Source organism: Trachurus trachurus (assembly GCF_905171665.1).
Source record: "Trachurus trachurus genome assembly, chromosome: 6".
Taxonomy (NCBI): domain Eukaryota; kingdom Metazoa; phylum Chordata; class Actinopteri; order Carangiformes; family Carangidae; genus Trachurus; species Trachurus trachurus.
The window spans coordinates 17,197,024-17,217,822 of NC_139897.1; the positions used below are offsets into that span (position 1 = coordinate 17,197,024).

Sequence of the window (20,799 nt, forward strand, 5' to 3'; positions counted from 1 at the left end):
TACTTCTACTACTTGACGTGGTGGTGGTTGTTCATAGCTGATGCGGCTAATCCGAAATACTGTGATCTAGTCTCCCCTCCTCTCTCTCTCTCTCTTCCTCTTCGTCCTTTCCTGATCCGTGTGCTGTGCTGGGCGTGAGTGACTGTGTGTGTGAGTGAGTGTATGTGTGTGAGTGTGAGTCTGTGTGTGGCCGCCTGCCTGCACACACCGATCCGCGGACTGAGTCTGATGGAGCACAGGATGATCCGGCGATGGTCATCTCGTTTGTACGGAGGGGGAGGAGGCTGGATAGGAGGGAGGGAGGGAGGAGAGGAGAGAGAGGGAGACAAAGACTTGAACACATCATCATCGTCATCAGCAGCAGCAGTAGGAGCAGCAGCCTTATTTTAAAGGGTGTTGTCGAAATTCATCAGCAGCACCCACATCTAAATAATTTTGCTCTAACAAAAGGAACTAGTGCTTAGGAAAAAAAAATCAGAATAACCACTAGCTGCCTATTCTTTTCATTTTGTTGATTAAGAAAAAGAGACATTTAACCTACAATAAAGTTTTTCCTTATGTTTTGGTACAATTTTTAACATAAAATCTCTAATGTATCAAATAAGAACAAAATGACAATTATGTTTAATTTGGTTTGATTTGAAAAATGAGAAATAAGGAAGTGGATATCCATTGTAATAGGTCATACTGTATTTATTTACTATTTCAAATACACATAACAAACAAATACCTCATTTTATAGGCAAAATGCAAACAACCTTTAAATAAATATAATAATCTAAGTCACAAGTAAATCGACCTCTCACTTGATCTGCTCTGGTAAACCATATTGCCTGAGAGATATTTAGGATTTGGGATAAATAAAGTCAGTGTCCAAACATCCAAAAATGTGCAGCATTTCCAAACACCTGGACTGGCTCATGCCATAAAATCTTTGCATTTAAAAAAAAATCATATTCTGATATACTTTCTTCATGCAAATTAAAAGGTATGCATCTACACCCATCCTCGTGAACAGATGTGGTCCCACCTTCAGTCTTCCTCCTCTAAACATCAGTCACTATCTTATCGCAGTCAGTGCATAACCTACACAACATAACACAGCTTGGATTTAACATTCAATCATTATCATTCAACAACCGTTTGCATATGCATAACATTTTTTAACAGACAGTAGACATGGCTAATATTACCACTACTGTTCTGTCCATGGTTAACCACTCCTCCATTCGTTTTCAAGCTCTCTTTGACCGTTGTGATACATACATATGCATATGTATATATAAATAAAACAATAGTAGCAGTCCAGACATCCTTTTTCCTGTGCAACTTCCTCCAGTTGTTCCCAGGACGCTTTGCAGGCCAGTTGAGACAATCAACAACTCCAGTACATTCCAGATCAACCCATCCAGGCAGCTGTGGTTGGTGTATGTCCAAAGGCAAAGTTTAGACAGGTGGCCTCCTTCACAGGTGTTCTTCACATCTCAGCTGGCTCTTTTTAATGCAGCAAAGGCAGTGTTTTAACTCCAAAGATCTAGCCGACACACGTACTGTAACCCCTCATCTTGTCACAGAGTCACAGAAAGCAGGACCGACTGGTCCGAAGGGGAACATCACTTTGGCTCTTCTATAATCATGGTGCACTTTTTTTTCTTTAAATAAATACATTGACAAAAGTTCTTGCTCTTATTGGTATAAGACTGGTCTTTAAACCCAAGATTTCAGTAAATTAGTGAGGATTGGGGTTGAAGTGCACCCATTCATCTGCATCTCCAAGGCATGCTGAGAAGTGATGCAAGAAACCTCTTCAATTCTCCCGATAAGCGTCTCTCTCTGAACCACAAGGGAGCAGTGTATCGTCTCATGCTGCACAAGTCATATGGACACATTCTCTAGAAAACTTTTGGCAGTGGGCTTGGGTTCAGAAATTTCACCTGGAAAATATCTTCAGGGAAAATACTTTTAGGTCCCAGAAGAAAAGGGCACTGTGGATATCTGAAGGAAAATAGTCTCTGATAAAGCAAAGAAAATTCTTGGTGGCAGGACAAAACAATGAAAGATGGCCTGTTTTTGTAATCTGCTACAAGAATGGTTTCTCGGTGCTTCCTGCTTACTCACTGCACATCCGTTAATTATAGTGTAAGTGACTGGAAATCAGGGAAAAGTAGCTGATGAGGTGGAACAAATCATGTAGTTTTGTGTGATGAGAATATGTATCTGGGGAACACTGTAGGTAAAGGGAGTGAGGGAGGATAAGATGAGTATCCACAGGAAGCTACATAGCCTGCTCCTTTAAAAGTTTAACGCCAACGGATTTATAATTAAACTTGAAAGGTGATAGGTTGATGGCTTTGGCAAACGTGTGTCAAAGCAAAAGCTACACATGGTCAAGACTACAGTCAGGGAGGTCTATGTCAAGATACGAGCCACCTGGGCCTGAATGTCCCCGTCAGGGTGTGAAAGCAGCTGGACCAGCCTGCTGTGGAGCTGGGAGGATTCATCCAACATGACCCGGAAGACGCAATCCTGCTTCCGCCTCAGTTCGTCAACCGCTTGGGCCGAGGGCCTCCAGGCCTTCAAGTTCCCTGCAAATGTCAGCAGTCGCAGAAGCACCGCGGGCGCTGTTCGTACATCAAACAGCAGCACAACAGAAGCTGGAGCCTTGGATAAAAAGCAGAAGAGCAAGATCAAGACAAAGGATTTATAATCTGGAAATCTCAAAACCCCAAAAAATTGGAAACAAATATAATCTCGGATTATGCAGCATTTTCTGTTTTTAGCAGTGCTAAAATAATTTAGAGTGTATTACGGTATATTGAAAACTACTTTCACCTAAATGCGAATGATATGATTAAGACTGTATTTTCATCCCATCCCTTCAGTCTTACCTGAGCTTGAACAATGTCATCCATCATATGAGGATTAGAGGACAAATTCACAAGGATTTTCAAGGTCTGAACCTGAAACAAAAGAGTATTTAATGTGAGGTTGCATTAACAGCTCTACTGTTCTTCACGGTATCCGTGGTATTGTATCACATCATGATATACAAATTGTTTAACAGATCTATTATAGATTTCAATTAACAGTTTTTAAGAAAGAAAGATATCAACCTGAAAAGATACCAACCTGCAGTGCTTCATTGCTCACCACAAGTAGAGACAGTAAAAGTGTAACTGATTCTTTCAGCAAGTGCTGATGTTTGTCTGTGACTGAAAGGTTTGTCAGCAGCCTGAGAGCACCGAGCTGAAGGTCAGAATTCACTGGTGACATTTCAATCAGTTCAAGCACTTGCGGCACATAAACCTACAAGACAAGATAAGACTCTTAGTGAAACATGCCTGCCACCAACCACTCTCCAAAATGGATATGCATATAATACATAAACAAAAAGACCAATTCACAACAATAGTCTGCATAATATTTCATATACAGAATGACAACAAACCTTAAGTTGCTCCTGGTTGGGGATGTTCATACACAGATTATTTAAAGCAGTCAGCGTCTGCACTCTGACTTCTGCTGCAGGATCAGACAGGAAACCTGCGATGATGGGAATCCCTTCAAATTCCCGTATTAGATTCTGCAGGAGCAGTGGTGAGTTAAAAGAGAAAAAACAAAAAAGATTTTATTAGAGTGGAAGAACTGCCAAAACAATAAATGCTCACATCTTAACTGTGTCAAGTGTTTGAAAGTTTTGACTCTTGATTCCCAATAAAGCCACCAGTACTCATCTCACTTGGAGAGGGTTTAAAAGGCATGTTTTTGTTTTGTTTTTTTACTATACCTGATTCACAGTGAAGGCAGCAGCGTTTCCTAAAGTAAGCAGGATCCTACATCTGTCAGATGGATTATTGCTTGTCTGCAGACATGACAGCAGCATTTTCAGGTGCTGTGGCTCCAAGTTGCCAGGGGACTGGTGGATGATGCCACCTATGGAGCAAAACAAGTCATTTAACCGACATCTGTTGGTTTAGTGAGTACAAAAAAGGAGCTGTACTCAGAAGTGGGCTACTTCATGACATTATCTTGGGAAATTCACTTTGCTGGCACTGGTCTGAGTAATGTTCAGCTCTAAGATGTATGGATCTTACCTGATGTAACATCAGCAGGTCGGGGACAAACGACATCCAACCCGGACACTTTAGCCAGCAGGCTCCCCGGCTGTATGCTCACTTCACTGGGCTGACTGCTGCTCTTTACACCAGTACTTTCACTACTGGCGGCACTTTTCTTGTTTCTTTTGAAGCTTTCTCCGCTGATAAGTTTGTACAACCCGTAGGAAGCCCCGGCCCCGGCAACTATCCCCAAAAACGCCTTCATGTTGCCGCGCCAAGGAGTGACACCACCATCGCCCATGCTGCTGCTGCTGCTGCTGCTGCTGCTGCTAACTGTAGCTGAGCCTGCTAACACTTTAGCGCTACGAGTCAACTCGGTTAACCTAACCAGCAGACAAACCCGGCTCAAGAGTCGGCTGGTGCTCACGATAACCAAGCGAAACCACCACAAAGTCCAGCCAAACTAAACGCGGAAAGGTTCATTGTTCGCTAATTTGGAGAAGTTTGCTGACAAGCCACAGTTGTCAACAATGTTATATTCTGCTCCGTTGTTCCGGCGGCGGCCGAGAGTGGCCGACAAAATCTTTCCCTACGTGACTTGGCTCTGAATCAAACCCATTAGCCTTTCATTTCGTAACATGTTTATGTAACGGGTGTTTATAAACACTCAGTTAGCACAACAATTTGTTAGCGTAAAAAACAAACAAACATGTCAACACCTTGAAGTGTATACCTTTTTATATACAGTCTATGGTGTGTGCGCTACATTTAAACTCATTAGTTGACCAACATTTAACGGTACTTAAGTTTTACTTGCTTCGTTACCTGGCAACGATGAGTTTGCAAATGGAGGAGCATTAGTTGTGCCAGGGTGAAATCTGACAGAACTGTCAATATAAATATAAATTCACTAAGTATTTTTGATTTACAGCCGTATTGAAGACAAGACATGGCTGTGGCAAAAACGGAACCTACTGTGACAGAGTGTGAACTGCAACACTGCCTGCCACAAATATATCAGGTAGGTGGGTTTAGTAGAAATAGCCAAAGTTAGCTAGTATGAACAACAGTGTTACAGGTAAGCACAGCCCTTAGGCCATCACATTAAACAAATTGATTTGTTTTTATGTATTTATTTTGGCTACTAATTATGATTTGAGTACTTAATTTTTTTTTTTTTTTTTTTAAACTCTGAAAGTTATCTTCATCTAATTTTCTATGCCAACAGGCCCTGTTGACAGCGTCATGCCTGTCATGTCCAAGTGACCCAATACAGTTTCTGAAAAACACTCTGTTAGCTTTCCAGGGACATGATAATCTCCAGGATGTAGACTGGTAGGTAGCCTTGACTTCTTCCTGTGACTTTTCTTTGGACGGACACTTGGTGGCTCACTTTCTCAAGTTTTCTTTTACTCCTGAGAGAGAGAGAGAGCCATGGCTACCCAAACTGTTGAACTGTGTGTAGAAAACTGTAAAATATACAAATTACAAACTAAATTCAGGGGAAATCTTGTTTCTTTGTTTTGTCTTTTATAAAATCATGTGTTTCTTGACCTCTAGGGATTTTAAATATCAGTGTCTCCAGTACCTATTATCACTGACAATTACAAACATTTTAAAGGGATAGTTCACCCAAAATTCAAATTTCACTCATTATCTACTCACCCTCATGTCAACTAAGAGCTGTGAGAATTTTCAGAGTCCTCCGTTCCTTCTCTGAGTTACGGGGGGGTCTGCGCAGCAGTATTTGTCCATATAATGGTTGTGAATGGACACCAGAGCTCTTCGTCCAAAAAGACACACCAAAAAACATCCAAATACCTCCATACTGCTCGTCTGTAATGTCCCTCTTGTATTGAAGCCCCGACATGAGAAACTGTTCCGAAAAAAATTAAATAAGTCTATATTTTAAGCTTGTTTGTAGCGGAAGCTCCCAGTGTCTCAGTTCTCTGCTCTGCCTGTGTAAGTGCAAATCTCACGTGATTTGCACTGACCGGCGGAACAATTTCTCATGTCGGGGCTTCAATACAAGAGGGACATTACAGACGAGCAGTATGGAGGTATTTGGATGTTTTTTGGTGTGTCTTTTTGGACGAAGAGCTCTGGTGTCCATTCACAACCATTATATGGACAAATACTGCTGCGCGGACCCCCCCGTAACTCAGAGAAGGAACGGAGGACTCTGAAAATTCTCACAGCTCTTAGTTGACATGAGGGTGAGTAGATAATGAGTGAAATTTGAATTTTGGGTGAACTATCCCTTTAAAAAGCATTTTTTTGGTACAAGCATATTGCCAACTTGGACTTTTTAAAATTGGATTTTTTAAACTGAAGAGTGGTGTCATATCACTTTCTGTATTAGTACCAACATATTCTTTTACTATTATTGTATTCTGTCTGCTTTTGATGTGAACTTCATTCCTCTTTAAGGCATAAATTTGTGGCTGAGCTACAGCAGCAAAAGGCAACAACCACTTCTCTGATCCACAGACCTGTAGACGTGGGCTTCATAGAGCCAGATGAGGAAATGGTACAGTAAAATTTAAAAGCATATATGCCATTGGAATTTTTATCCAAGGAAAATTACTTAACTCGAGTGAAACAATGTGTGTTTATAATAATTGCTGTCCTGTGCTCCTTTCTAGCCACCCTTTTGTCTGCTAGAGAAGGCCTACAGCCATTACATGAAAAATTTAACAAGCTGTTGCTTCAGGTAAGCATGCAGTACCAAATGATCTTGACTACTGTCTCACGTGGAACTTAATTGTGACTGGTGTGGCATTTGTGACAAAACAAATTCATCCTAAAAATCTTTAAATTGTTGAGTAGATCCCATCTGTCACAACCAAGGGCTACAAAATATTTGCAATATTTAATTCTTTTACTAATCAGAATGGACGTGTGGAGAACAGTAAAAACTTGATTTTATTTCCGAGTTGAAGATAGAAACGGGTCCTATTGGGGAAAAAAAAGAAAAATCAACTTCAACAAGTTTTCAGCTGTCTTTTGAATTAAATATTCAATATGAGCACTCACCCATAGTAACAAAGGAAGAGGACTTTCTGTCAGTCAGCATTATGACCTGCAGGTAGAGAAAAACATCTCACTTTATTACTGATTTTGACAGTTGTCACACACTAGACACATTTAGCAGCTTACTCGTGTAATGTCTATGATTTTATTCAGGATCCTACAGACAAGTTCCTTCATTTAAGATGTGAAATATTTTCAGCTTGGTTATAATTATAAGCACAGCAGTTTTGTTTCATTTAAACGTGTTCATTCATACCATTTATCTCTGATGATTCTTCCCCACTGTTCCTCATGTCCTTTTACACTGTGTGAGACAGTGAAGCTTCTTGTTTTCCTGGTGCAGATTTCCATTGGTCTTTTGATGCGTTACCTTCAACATGCCAATATGGTGTATAAGAGGTTTTTGAATGAGATACTTTGTCCCGTACATAACTGCTTCTTGACTTCATTACATATGTGTTTACAAATTGTGGTGACATGTTGGGGCGTCTTTGAGGAGGAAGCCTTTTTGTGTTGCCATCATTCCTCCAAAAAATACTGCCAAAAGTAGAACCTGGCACTTTGGATGCAAAAAGTGGTTTAAGGGGCTGGGAGACCACGGTGCTGGGCTGTTTGTTCACTTTGACAGGACGCCTCTGTACTTTAGTTGGTTGGATCAAGTTATGTAGACGGCCAGCTCTGGTAGCACTCACATAGATATCATTTAGAGAAATGCCTTGCCTTTGTTGGGTAGAAGATGAACCAAGAGGATTTGGAAACCCGTCAGAGATTATGTTGCTGATTTCGAAGTTCCTTGACGATACTTAACTTTGAGAAGGTATTCTCTGGTTTTGAAGTCTGAGCCAAGTTCTTTGGGGAGTCAGGACTTCCATGAACACTGCTGAGCTGAGAAGAGATCACACTCTGAGTTAAATCAAAGCTACTTGAAGTGGAAAAGGGAGAATTATCATCATTTTGTTGGGGCTCCTGAAAGCTAGACACTTGATTCTTCTCGGGCAGGTCGGGTATCTCCTCATGTTTTGCATGATGGTTTCTGAAATAGCCATCATTTATAGCTGAGTCATGAGGAGAGCTAGAAGGTTTCACAATAAACACATGGTTGGATCTGACAGGCTGCTTTTCACTCAGTACCTGCTGCTGAGGATCATGTGGGCTACTTCGTTCAGCACCCACATGACCACTTGTCGAGCCAGTAGATGCAGGCAGGTGGATTGTGGGAGTATTTTTTATATCCTTTGTTTCCTTTCCAGCAGTCACTTGATACATCTGAACTGATTGGGCTGGTCTTTCCCGATGTTTGGGTAGACTATCTGGGAGGTGGAGTTGATTTTGTGGTGATCTGAAGTATAAACTTTTACCATAGGAATTCAAAGTTGGGGGCTCTTGGGGGTACAGGACATTAGCTTGAGTTTCTCTGTATAGCTCCACTCTTTGGTCTTCACCAAAATCATAGTCACCCGATGGTTCTTGATACCCTGTAGAAGAGACTCCACTGTGAAATAAATATGTTGGTTGTTGGATATTCAAATCAGAAGTGTGAGATGGGTTGTTTGGTTGCTTGACCGGGGATGCAGTCACCTGGCTACTGTAAGAAGAATCCCCTCCAGAGGTTGCTTGCTCAGGGAGCTTGTAGCTTGATGACTGAACCACTTCATTTTGCACATGAGGAGCACTAATTTGAAGGTCAGGGTTTTCCCCAGAAATTCCATCATCAACCAAACTTGGATAATTACTTGAAACATATTCTGTGGTTGCATAATTATGGCGTGGGGAGGGCGCAGGGACAGGGCCGTAGCCTTGATCGTCATAAACACGAGGGGAAATGTGATCTGCAGTGGAGTCAACGGGGTCAGGGAAGGAGAGTCTCTCTCTTGGCTGGTGGTTGGCGTTTGGTTCATTTTGTTCAAATACTGCATTCGAAGGTTCCCTCCAGACTTCATTTTCACTGCTGTCATTGTGAGCAGATCCTTCTGCTACATGATCAGACCTAGTTGAAGACTCTCCATTTTGAGCACCAGAAGTCAACTCACTTTTCATTACATCCCGAGCAGTTTGAAAATGTCTGCCCAAGTCACTTCCTGGTGTCAGGAAGGAGCTCTTCATAGCTTCAATAAAATGTCTTAAAGATTCGACTGTTGGGAAACTGATGCCCTCCACAGTATTCTTTGGCGTGTGCTCTGTCAACAGAAGCACAAATGGATGTTGATTATAAGAGGTTGGATGCTTGTATTCCTGCACAGAGGGAGCAGAGGAGGCCACTAAATTCTCTTCTTTCTCCTGTCCTGGGTCTGATTTGTGTTGGACCATCTCTTCAACAAAGCTGGTAACATCCTGTCTGTTTTCATGCTGGACTGGTTCTCTCTGAAATGAAGCAAAACTCTGGTGCCTCATAACTTGTGCTTTATCCTCATCATCTGTGTTTATAAATGCTCCAGAATGAGAGTGGGTTGAGGATTGTTGGTTGTCATCCAGAGAGTAGCCATGTGCAATATTGTTACCTAACAAGGACATTACATTAAAAAACATTAGATTCACATTGTTGAACATACATATCAGTAAATGATTTTGAAGATCTTACCTTTCTGGGGAGAACTAATGCAGCCCCATAACAACAGAGTGTAAAACCAAGAAACCCTGAAAAGAAAACAAAGGATTCACACATATAAACGTAGCACAGGCCAAATTTTGTCAAAAAACTAACTTGTATATAATTTACCCAAATGGATGATCCATGGTTGCATCCACCTGCAGCAGCAACAGTCTGTCTTAAAGCTACCAGCCCAGATGACAATCAATCATGCTCTGTCCTTTCTTTCTCCACAAAGTTGCCAGGAAGGTTACAGAGTTTTTTCAGACCCTGCTTACACTGATTGCAGGGAGGTGATTGTAGACAGCTGGTGCTGTGTGAAAGTCAACCTAATTGGACGAGCACAGCAGCACTGATTCAAAGGAGATATGTGTCTGTGAGGTTACAGCCAAACCTGTCTGTGTCATCTTATACACATGTGAGTCTTGAATATAAAAAATGACTGAGAAGAAGACATTAAAGTTTGATGATGGAAAAAAATGTTGAGGTTACATCCTGGTTATTTTATTAACCTTTATAAATATTGACGTGTCGAGGTAATTGTGATGGTACCAAGAGAGAGTGACTCAAATGGCTCTCCAGGCAGATATTTGACCCATGTGAATGAAAGTCTGGATCATTGTTAACAAGTGGGAAAGTTCATGAGGATATTCAATTTCACGGATACCCTTACACCTCTCCATTGTCTTTGCTGGTTTCTCTACCAGTGACATTTTGTCTTACATTGTCCCGTCTAAATGCAAATCTGCTTTAGTTGAGAGTATCATTAGAATATACTTATCTATTAATTTGAGTAAATCCATCAATATTATTTCACTGTCCTGTTGAGCAGATGCAGACGCCTGACAGCCTGCCTGTGTACCTGTTGCCTAAATTAATAATGAGCTGTGCCCACAGGAAGTGGAAGATGTTCGCTGTGCAGAACAAGAGAGATACCGCAGAGCTGGCTCTGAAGATGGACATGTCAAAGAAGCACTTCGAGCGGAAATGCCAGCAGGTTGCTCTCACCAAATGGTTGAACTGGGTAAAATTACACAAGAAGACACGGGCTGGTAGGTGACTACAAAAAGTATTGCTCAGTGAAAAAGGTGTTGGCTTAACTAATGGAGACTGAACTGTTTTTGCAAGCTGAGACTTTCTGTTTAGCCAGAGAAAACAAGTGCTGTGGTTAGGAAATGTATCCAAACTCAAAGTCTTTCCCAGCATTCATTTATTCTCCACTGTTTACACCCACTCCTGTGACTCACTTTGTCCTTCGTTGTTGCAAAATTTGCCCTGTGAATCAGCTCAATTGGACTTTGTAATTGTAATATTGTTGCCATAATTTAGTCCACATGTCATCATCTGCTAAAAAAAAGATGCAGAATTGGCAGTACCTGTGTTGTGTAAATTCTTTTTCTTTTTCTTTTCAACTTAGCTGCCATAGAGAAACTTACGAGACTTGAAAACACTGCTCGCCTAAAGCGCATCATAGCTGGATGGCATTACGTTACGAAGGATGCAAAGAGGATAAAAGAGTACTTTAAGGTATACTTTCATGTGGAAATGTATGTACTGTATGTGTCCTTTCATACACATACATGCACACAGCGTGTGTGTATACAGTATTTAAAAAATGTTCATACATATGTTCTGTATGTATTTGCTTGTTTCATGTTCTTGCATTCATCTTGCAGAAGATGCAATTAGCGTCAAAGACTAAAGCAATCAGCAACAAAGACCAGCAGACTGGAGAAGGATCTGACAGGCTCTCAATGCTCCCTAGCAGCCTGGCATTGAAGGTAGATCTTCTTAAGCCATTCCTGATCTTGAGGGGAGATCATCTTAAGCCTCACAGTGTTCATGAAGTTCACATAGAGTGATGATAGCATGGGCTTTAAAGCTGTATAGGCTAAGCTCTCTCTAAGCAGCCAGTAATGAGATCATACATATCTGTTACATAAGGACTGTAAACATACAAGGTCAAACTATAACACATGTGGCTATCATATTAATCATCATAGAAATGACACTAATGGTGCTTGAACTTAACATGAGACCAGTCCCACCATTTAGTAACCACACACAGTTGATTACAGTCAGTCTCAGCTACAGCGTGGCTGTAACCAGCAGAGAGGGCTGTGTTTATGGAACAACTCACAAGATCTGTTGCAGTGTTCATGATAATATTTTTTAGACCTTATGTAATTGTTGAAGCAGAGGCTCTCTAGACTATAAATATGTTGAAGACTTCAGAGGACAAGTTATCTTACCACCTCTTCTTAAACTAATCAGTTGTGGCCTCTTGTTTGCTTTGGATTCACATTTGCTGGCCATGTGAGTTCAGTTTTGGCTTTGTTTGCTCTGGTGTTTCTGCTCAACACCTCTCCCAATAAATAGTGCTCCGACATGTCTATGTTTGGAGAGAGAAGGGAGCCGCTTGCTTCACTTGCATCGCTCTGGTTTGAACAAGGGTCGACGCCAGAGGTGGCAGTGAACCCTGTCTAGGCACATACATTTTCCTTGATAATGGCCAGATGTTAAAGGGATAGTTCAACATTTTGGCAAATTGGCCCATTGCCATAATCCCTATAGTTTTAGGAGCAGGTTTGTTACTTTTATTTGTCGGTGCAAGCTGTTTTTGCAAGTTGTGACCTGCACATTCACCACGCTATGAGATAATAACAGAATGTTATGAGACAGAGTTGTTTTCGAGGCAAATGCAGAGACTGCTTGTTGAAAAAACTGGATGGGAACGTGCATCAGTGGTTTTGCATGAATTTGCCTCGAAAACAAGTCTGCCTTGTAACGTTATATTATTATCTCATAGCATGGTGAATGTGCAGGTCACAACTTGTCCACAACAGCGTTTTGGAGTTGTTGGATTGTGTATTTGATGAGTTTGATGAGGGAAACCAAGAAATCCTATGAGCCTCCGTAGCGTAGCTCTGAGCAGCTCGCGGCTCTGCTCTGCCGTTCTAAAAATACCTTGCACCGACAATTAAAGGTAATGAACCTACTAGACTATAGGGATTATGGCAATAGACCAATTTGCCAAAATGTTGAACTATCCCTTTAACAAAGTTATCAAATATTGATTTAAAAAATTGTATGAATGTTGTTTCGTTCTTTTAATCTTTGAGTTTGGCACAGAGGGTGTGTGTGCTGAATTTAGTAAGATAAATAGAGAGACAATTCATGTGTCCACCGTCTTTCATTTCCCATTTTGCAGAATTACCAGATACTGAATGTTATATGTTTTTTTTTTCTTTCTTTTTTTTCTTGTTACAGATCTTTCAATATTTAGAATTACGAGACTGGCTGAACTGTGCTGAGGTCTGTTGCTCATGGAGAGCTATGATCCAGGCAGGCACACTGTGGGCTCAGGTATGTACAGAGATCGGTTCTTGCATTTAATTCATAGAAATGTTTAAGGTCCCATGTTTAACAAGAATATAAATGTCTGTCCTTGTTAGATCAACTTCTCTGTAGAAAGAAACTGGGTAACAGACAGCACAATGAAGCAGATACTGCACAACTACCGCCCATTCGTGATCCATCTCAACCTGCGGGGCTGCACGTCGCTCACGTGGCCCAGCTTGAAATGTATCCGTGAGTATTTCAGATCCTGACGCTAAATGTGTTTTGTTGTTGCTGTTGCTGTATGAGTAATAATTAGGAAACAGTCAATAAGTTGACAAAGCTTATATTCTGATTACACAACACTGACAAAACATTTAAGCAACACTGAAAAATATAGTTTCTCCATCTGATACAGACTGTTCTATAATATTGAAGTAAAAGGGAAGACAGGAAAATAAAGAGCCTTTAAAAAGTCAGATTTCAGGACAATCTGATGATTTGGTATTTCTGTGGTACTCTCAAGTGGCTCGGCTCCAGCTCCTCTTCTATCTCTCCCTGCACCTCCATCGGCGTGTTCCACAGCTCAGGGTCCGTCTCGTCGTTATCTGTTCTGCTGTGCTGTCTGTCCTTTGGACACTCTCTGTTGTAGGAATGCACATACGCCTCCACACGCTCCCCGGTATGTTCAGGGGGGGAGCGACAGAACAGGCCAGAGTGCCTCACCCCTGGGTGAAGACGCAGCCAGTACACCATGTAGTGGATGCTGAAAAAAACATAGTCAGTTTTTAATGATGGTTTGCAATTGTGTTAGACCCACATTTCAGCACAAAAACCCACCTGTAGTCACACACCCACGGGTTTCCTCCAAGTTTCAGCCAAGATAGGAAATAAAGGTCCTCAAGAACCCCGTACTGGATAAAATGCAGGCTGTTGTCAGACAAGTCTAGCTCATGGAGGTGCAGGAGTCCAGACAAGGACGCTATTAGAGACAAAATGAATACAATAAATGTCTGGGCACGGCATCGATTTGTTTCTTGCGTCACTCAGTATAATTACATTTAGTCTGACCTGAAAAGTAAACGCCCCAATGAGCACAGTCAGTATGTCTTCAAGAAAACTTTACCCACCATAAATAACTCTAATACTATATATGAGGTAATGCCTAGAGAAATGGGAAACAGAAAATATCAGCAGTATAACGACCATGTCTAGCCAGAAAATATGGCCAAAGGAAAAAACAACTTTATTAGTTCATCCTGGATATAACAGGAAATATTAAGCATCAACCACCACCTCACTGATCATGACAAGAGCTATAAATGTTACATGTAGATCGTTTCACCTGTGTCGATGCGCTCCATGTTGTTACTGCTGATATTAAGGCTTCTGAGGCTCCTTGCACCTTGGAAATCTCTGGCTCTGAGATGACGGATTGAATTGTGGGACAGATCAAGATGAACAACATCTTCAGGAATGCCTGTGGGAACTTCAGTCAGACCTGAACAGTGGGAGGATGGGGTTATGTAAGAGGTTTATTTTATGTCTGCCAGAAGATAACATTGGTTCATTCACATGCTCAGTGTTTGTTTTTGTAATTAATCAGATTGGTGCATTTTTCATCTATACATACACATTTGTGAAACTAAAGACTGCTCCGAGAAATGAACTTTCCTCTCAACATACTGCAATTTCAGTAAGAAGAATTGGCTCAGAGTTAGATTTATGCTCTTATACTCTATCTATGACCTGAATTAAATACTAATGTCCAGGCACCCAGCCAGGAGACGGCAAATAATAGTGACACATTATTTGATATAGTCTATTCTTATGCAAGTGCTTTTAGTGCTTTTATTATTTGCTGACATTAGAGCCAAACATTGTTTGGCTGATGTGCTCCAAGTTTTTCTTTCTGTAGCAAATCGCCAGAGTACGGAATCAGTCAGAGCATAAGGAAGCAAGTAACATGACATGGAAGAAAAAGAATCTTTCTAAACCAGATGTGTGTCTCTGACAGTTTTGTGTCTGGCCCTGAAAATCCTTTAAGAAATGGACATTTAATATAACATTAATATTTTATCATAAGTAAACAGTCTCTGATGGTGCTACAACGGTATTTCTCTTCTCTGCTGCATAAGAAATATGTGTGCTGAAGGTTTAGAGGAGCGCGCAGTTGATCGATCTGAATTACAAAAACATAACATGCAGACTTGCCTCGTTTACTGCAGTCCATTCGCATTTGGGGGAAAAGATAAGTATGGCAAGATGTGGTGGCGTCTGGTTTTCCGCGAAATGGACTGGGCTGTGCCGGGCCTGTGGTACCTGTTTGGTCGTCCTGTGGGTTTTCAGTCAGGCCTGACGCCTTACAGAGTAACTCAGAATCAACCTGCTTCAGCTTTGTGCCTCTCAGCCTGATGGGCTCTTCACACCTAGCAGAGGAAATACAGTTACCTCACAGATGAGTCAAGTGTGATGTGAGGAGGCTGTCAGTAATTATTTTTGGTTAAATAATTCACCTGGCATGATTTCCAAAATAACGGTTGCTGGGGACCTGAACAGTTTGGACGAGACTTTCCAACGGGCAGAGACATTTCCAGGGATTGTCATATAAGCGCAGGTAACGGAGGTTCGGCATGGGGATGAGCGCCTCCTCACTAAGTGTTCCCAGGCGGTTGTGTTGCAGCAGCAGGGTAGTGAGGTGCTTCAGGCCCTGGAAGGCTCCTTCCTCCACTAAGGTAATCTGGTTCTGCTGCAGGTCCAGACTCACTAAACTCTCATATCCAAAGAAAGCCCCATCTTTAAGGATTTTGATCCGGTTGCGGGCCAGAAGAAGGTGCTTGGGTTGTTTGGTCCAGGTTTGTGAGCTGGGAATCAAGTTGAGACGACGTTCCTGACAGTCCACAAAGATCTCTCCAGATTCTGTTGACTCCATGCAGACGGGTGAAACGAGGCCGGAGGGGCCCGATCTGCTGTGACGGCCGCCTCCTTTAACCCTGACAATAGTCAGACACAAACAAAACATATTCATGGCTTGTCAGAGGAATCATAAGTGGCTTAAGAAATAATCAAGAGCAAATCCATACCTGTCCCGTGTGAGTTTGTGTCGCGCCCCTCTGAGCCCTCTGCCCCTCCCTGACCTTTTCATCTCGATGGCTGGGAGCAGGAGGAGCAGGGAAGTTAAGAGGAGGCAGGAGTTCACATGCATCCTGGGTCCTGCAGGGTCTGTCTTTTCAGTAACAAGAGCTGGAATCACAGCAAGGCTTCAGGATGAAAGTCTTCTGAAAACACACTTAAGAACAGAAGCAGCGGGTCAACAGTGTTATTGTTGATGAAATCCAGCTGTGTGAGGTTGCACATTATGTAAGAGATAGGAGCCGTCCAGGAATGTATATACAGCTTTGACACGAGGCAGACTACTGTATCACTTCATGCTGTTCCACTCATAGTGTTTTACTACTTTAACTGACCTCTAATATTTATGGAGCATTCTTTCAAAAAGTGGACAGCAAAGTTTGTCCAGCCCTTAATCTGCTTTTTTCTCTCTTTTTGTACGTCTTTTATTTTAGGTGAATGCAAAAATCTCCAGGAGCTCAATGTGTCAGAATGTTTTAATATTACAGTAAGTAAAACATTGTTTACCTTAAAATCCTATATGTAAAAAAAAGAAAATGCATCTCCTTCACATCACCCATATTACTTGTCTACAATTTTATTGAAGATTTACGACTTAAAATTGACAATTGATGATGACACCCCAGTGGAAACAAACACTAAAATGTCCATGGCCTTAGATTACATAATTCTTGTTTATTATTGTTTGTATCAAACACTTTAGATGTGTCTTGCTGAGAAAACGTGAGGTAACATTTGAACATCTGCTCTTTAACAGGACCTGGTGATCCAGAGAATTGTCGAAGGCTGCCCCTGCCTGCTCTACTTGAACCTTTCTTCCACACGTGTGACAAACAAAACTCTACAAGAACTGTCCAGGTACAGTATACAGTACCTCCAGCAGACATTGGGCTTTGTGACTAGATTTTTGTTACTTTTGTTACACTAGTGTATCCAAGTGAATTTATTTTTCTGGCCTCCTGCCTCCTAGTTCCCAGAAGTATCCCCCTTTCTGTTTGGCCAACATACAGTCGCTTGCTGGGTTGTATTTCATGTCTGAAAGCAGCGCGGTCAGCTCCAGTTGTAATGATTTGGAAGAACAGATGTGATTCTCAAAACATAATGGTTAGAAAGGATGATTGCATCATTGATAGATTTGCAGGTGGAACAGTTCAGCAGCATTGCGCAATTTGGTTTGGAAATGAATCACATTTTACTATGTAAGAATTTTTCTTTTCCGTTTGTTAAACACACAAATAACTGTGATGTGCACAAAGCTGAAACACAGAAAAGAATGTTTCTCATAAGAATTACTCTAATTGATCTTGAACAGGAACTGTGTCAACCTTCAGTACCTCAGTCTGGCTTACTGCTACAAATTCACTGATAAAGGTTTTCAATACCTGACCACAGGAAAGGGCTGCCACAATCTCATCCACCTCAACCTGTCCGGATGCACTCAGGTTGGTGAGCTCCTCTCCGTTTGGTATGTAATCACAACTCCAACAGCAGTCAGGACACGGCTCCTTGCCTTTTGAAAGTTCAGCGTTGAGTCCGCCTTGGATATATCTGGTGGCTGCTCTGTTTGCACGTGTCTCCTCTTGTTGCTGGCTGTACACCGGTGACTGTTCCTACTCATTTACTGCTCCAAGGGATTTGACAAAAAATCTGAGGGGGAAGTGGAGTAAAAGGCAGCTGTGGCTAAAAAGGGGGGTTGGGTTTATACAATCAACTTTGGCCCACCCACTCAAGATGTGCACACTCAATAACATAACACACATGCGCCGCAACATAAAACACATTTTCCTACGGGAACGTGCATTAGTTTGGTTCCAGATGTATGGTTTCACTTAATGGGGCACTGAAAGTCCGAGTGAGTGAGGAAAACAGCATCCAGGAGAGTGATTCAGATTCCACCGTGGACACACATTTTCCCCTCTCTCCTCCCAGATGACAGTAAATGGGTTCAAATACATCTCGGCTGGATGCCCTTCACTTAAAGAGGTCGTTTTTGATGAAATGCCGACACTCTCAGATAGCTGTGTTTTGGTAAGTTAGTTCATTCATAGCACTGCATGTTTCATACAGTCTTAACCAGAAACCAGAGCTTCACTCCCTTAATGTGTCATTGTTTGTCCACGCACCTGTAAGCGCTCGTAGCAGAGAAGACTCTTGAATCTCGCTCTGCTCTAACAGGCACTACTCTCCAGATGTCGCTGTCTGTCTGCCATGTCTCTGTTGGATGCTCGACATCTTTCCGATGTTGCCTTCAAAGCCATCGCTGAAGGAGCGAAACTGAAGACTCTCAGTATAGAGGGTAAGATCCTACAGCCCTTATATACAGTACGTATGGAAAGACATATCACTGATGCAGTTATTTTGTCTGTCTCCACCCATGTGCGCTTCAGGTAACAGCCAGCTCTCTGACATCAGCTGGAAGGCCCTGTGCAGCAGCTCACCAGGCCTCAGCAGACTCCACGCTGCAGAGTGCCCCAGATTGACTGACACCTCCCTCAAGTCTGTAGCCACCCTCAGGAATCTGCAATACCTGGACATCTCAGTTTGCAACAAGTGTGTGTGTGTGTGTGTTTGTGTTTGTAACTGCTGAAGTGTGTGGCGCCTACAGTCTTGATGCTGATCTTTGGCATTATTTCAGGGTGACTGATGTTGGGATCAAGTATTTGACTGAAGGCTTCTCAGCTCACAAACTGAGAGAGCTAAATGTCAGTCAGTGCAATCATATCACGAGCATCTCTGTCATGAGGATAGCACAAAGGTATGCAGAGCCTGCGCACACATTCATACAAACTTACCTTGCAGCGGTTTCTCGATTAGTGTCACATAGCAGCTCTTTTGTGTGTGTTTTTGTGCGTGTCTGTACATGTGTGTGTAATTGATCAGGCTGCATAAACTGCACCATCTCAACCTAAGTCACTGTGAGAGACTGACTGAGATGAGCCTGGAGTGGCTGAGTGGCAGCTCCATCTGCTCTCTTGACATCAGTGGTTGCAACATCCAGGATCAGGTATCGTTTGGATGTTTGTTCTCACTTCTCTCTCTTTGTTCGTCACACATTCCTGGAAGAAAAAAAGAAAAAGGAAAAAAGATATTTGACCATTGTGGTGAACAGTCTGTAACTTCATGTTTTTTTAGGGACTGGCTGCTGTTGAAGGACTTCCCTTGAGGAATTTGATTCTTGTCGAGTGTGTCCACATCACAGACATTGGCATCGAGGTACACATCCAGCTAGAATTTCAACACATGCCAGATGTGGAACTTCTGTGGGGTCCAAGTTTGTTTCCTGTTCCATTAGTGACAGGAAATAAACTTGTATCCAAGCAGTTTCCCAGTAAAGCCAATCCAAAGGAAGATGTCCCTCTTTTTACTATCTACACAGATGTGAACAGAACATGGATAGTTTTTCTCCGTCTTTTCTCATTTCATCTCAAATCTCTCTTGTCATCTTCTCTGTTCTCCACGTGGACAGAAGCTGTGTAAGAATGCGAGGGATCTGGAGCATGTTGATGTGTCTCACTGCGTAGCTCTGTCTGACCCAGCCATCAGAGCCATTTCCTTTTACTGCACAGGTCTCGTCACACTGAGGATGTCAGGTTGTCCCAAGGTACACACACACACAGCAGACACTTTCTTCTGAAGCATTTACATGTTCCCTGGTTGTTCCAAATTGTGTTTCCCATTGCAATGCTTCTTCAGATGACCGATACGGCAGTGCAGTATCTGACAACTGGATCTAGGTACCTGCAAGAGCTCGATGTGAGTGGCTGCGTTCTCCTCACAGATCGCACACTACGACTCTTAGAGAAGATCTGTCCTCCGCTCTGCTCCATCTCAATGACCTGCTGCAGTGGTATCTCCAAGTAAGACACTGACTTAGAAGAGCACTACAAAGTTTGAAGTCCCACGTGAGAACTTTTACTGAGTGTGTTTTCCCCCCTCAGGGTCGCCGCCTTAAAACTGCAGCGTCGTGTGAAACACTGGGAGCACAGCAATGACTACCCTCCATACTGGTTTGGATACACTGTACAGCATCAGTTAACAAGACCCATAGTCACCGATGACACCCGGGCTGTGGTAGAGCAGCACTCACTGAAAACCAGAGCAGCACGCACAGAGAGGGCATAACAATGAGTAATGGTTTTATCAAACACAACCTAAAATAGGGTACAGCATTACTGACAACCATGCCGCCACATCATCTATCTCTCTATTATATAGAGAGATAGCTGATTGAGATTCAGATTGAGTTTCACCACTTTGTGTATAACCCCAGTTTGAGTAGAAGCTCAGACACAGCACTGCTTCAGCCGCCTGCTTCACACATTACATTTCATCAGCTCTTGACAGTGGAACTTCCTGAGCTGCTCCGTGTTGCATTTAATTCTGTAGATCACATTTTGCTTCTACATAAAGTGAAGTGTGTGTTGCTTTTGAGATTGTAGTGGCTTAATTTAAATGTGTAACCTTCACTTTTACAATGTATAGTAAGGATGTGATATTGTTAAATTTGTATGCTAAATTATTCTTTTGCTCCACATTGTCTAAACAACCATCTATCAAATGTTGGCAACTCAGTTGTAATGGAGAAATACAGTTTTTAAAAACCTTACTACTCCATTTTGGGTTGATACATACTGTCTTTCATAGATGGTG

General features: G+C 42.1%; 3 protein-coding genes across 3 annotated transcripts; 1 reads left to right on the forward strand and 2 right to left on the reverse strand.

Annotated features, from left to right (window-relative positions):
- Positions 1-687: 687 nt before the first annotated feature.
- On the reverse strand, positions 688-4,618 carry armc10 (armadillo repeat containing 10). Its single transcript, XM_083972926.1, has 6 exons — positions 4,095-4,618; positions 3,788-3,933; positions 3,449-3,583; positions 3,130-3,306; positions 2,889-2,960; positions 688-2,661 (listed from the first exon to the last, which is right to left on the reverse strand). The coding sequence occupies exons 1-6, from the start codon at positions 4,357-4,359 to the stop codon at positions 2,410-2,412; spliced, it is 1,047 nt and encodes a 348-aa protein (XP_083829052.1). The 5' UTR covers positions 4,360-4,618; the 3' UTR covers positions 688-2,409.
- Positions 4,619-4,970: 352 nt separating this feature from the next.
- fbxl13 (F-box and leucine-rich repeat protein 13) lies at positions 4,971-20,271 on the forward strand (the record flags this gene model as incomplete). The annotated part of the gene is made up of 21 exons (XM_083973538.1): positions 4,971-5,079; positions 5,287-5,393; positions 6,489-6,588; positions 6,704-6,771; positions 10,576-10,730; positions 11,096-11,205; positions 11,355-11,459; positions 12,949-13,044; positions 13,134-13,269; positions 16,584-16,636; positions 16,907-17,007; positions 17,462-17,591; positions 18,079-18,177; positions 18,325-18,445; positions 18,537-18,699; positions 18,785-18,904; positions 19,030-19,153; positions 19,282-19,362; positions 19,616-19,750; positions 19,843-20,006; positions 20,088-20,271. The coding sequence occupies exons 1-21, from the start codon at positions 5,008-5,010 to the stop codon at positions 20,269-20,271; spliced, it is 2,424 nt and encodes an 807-aa protein (XP_083829664.1). The 5' UTR covers positions 4,971-5,007.
- On the reverse strand, positions 13,398-17,738 carry LOC310986840 (leucine-rich repeat-containing protein 17-like). The gene is made up of 7 exons (XM_083972930.1): positions 17,532-17,738; positions 16,101-16,306; positions 15,534-16,010; positions 15,232-15,446; positions 14,363-14,518; positions 13,858-13,999; positions 13,398-13,783 (listed from the first exon to the last, which is right to left on the reverse strand). Exons 2-7 carry the CDS (start codon positions 16,220-16,222, stop codon positions 13,501-13,503), a joined length of 1,395 nt encoding a protein of 464 aa, XP_083829056.1. The 5' UTR covers positions 16,223-16,306; positions 17,532-17,738; the 3' UTR covers positions 13,398-13,500.
- Positions 20,272-20,799: the final 528 nt, after the last annotated feature.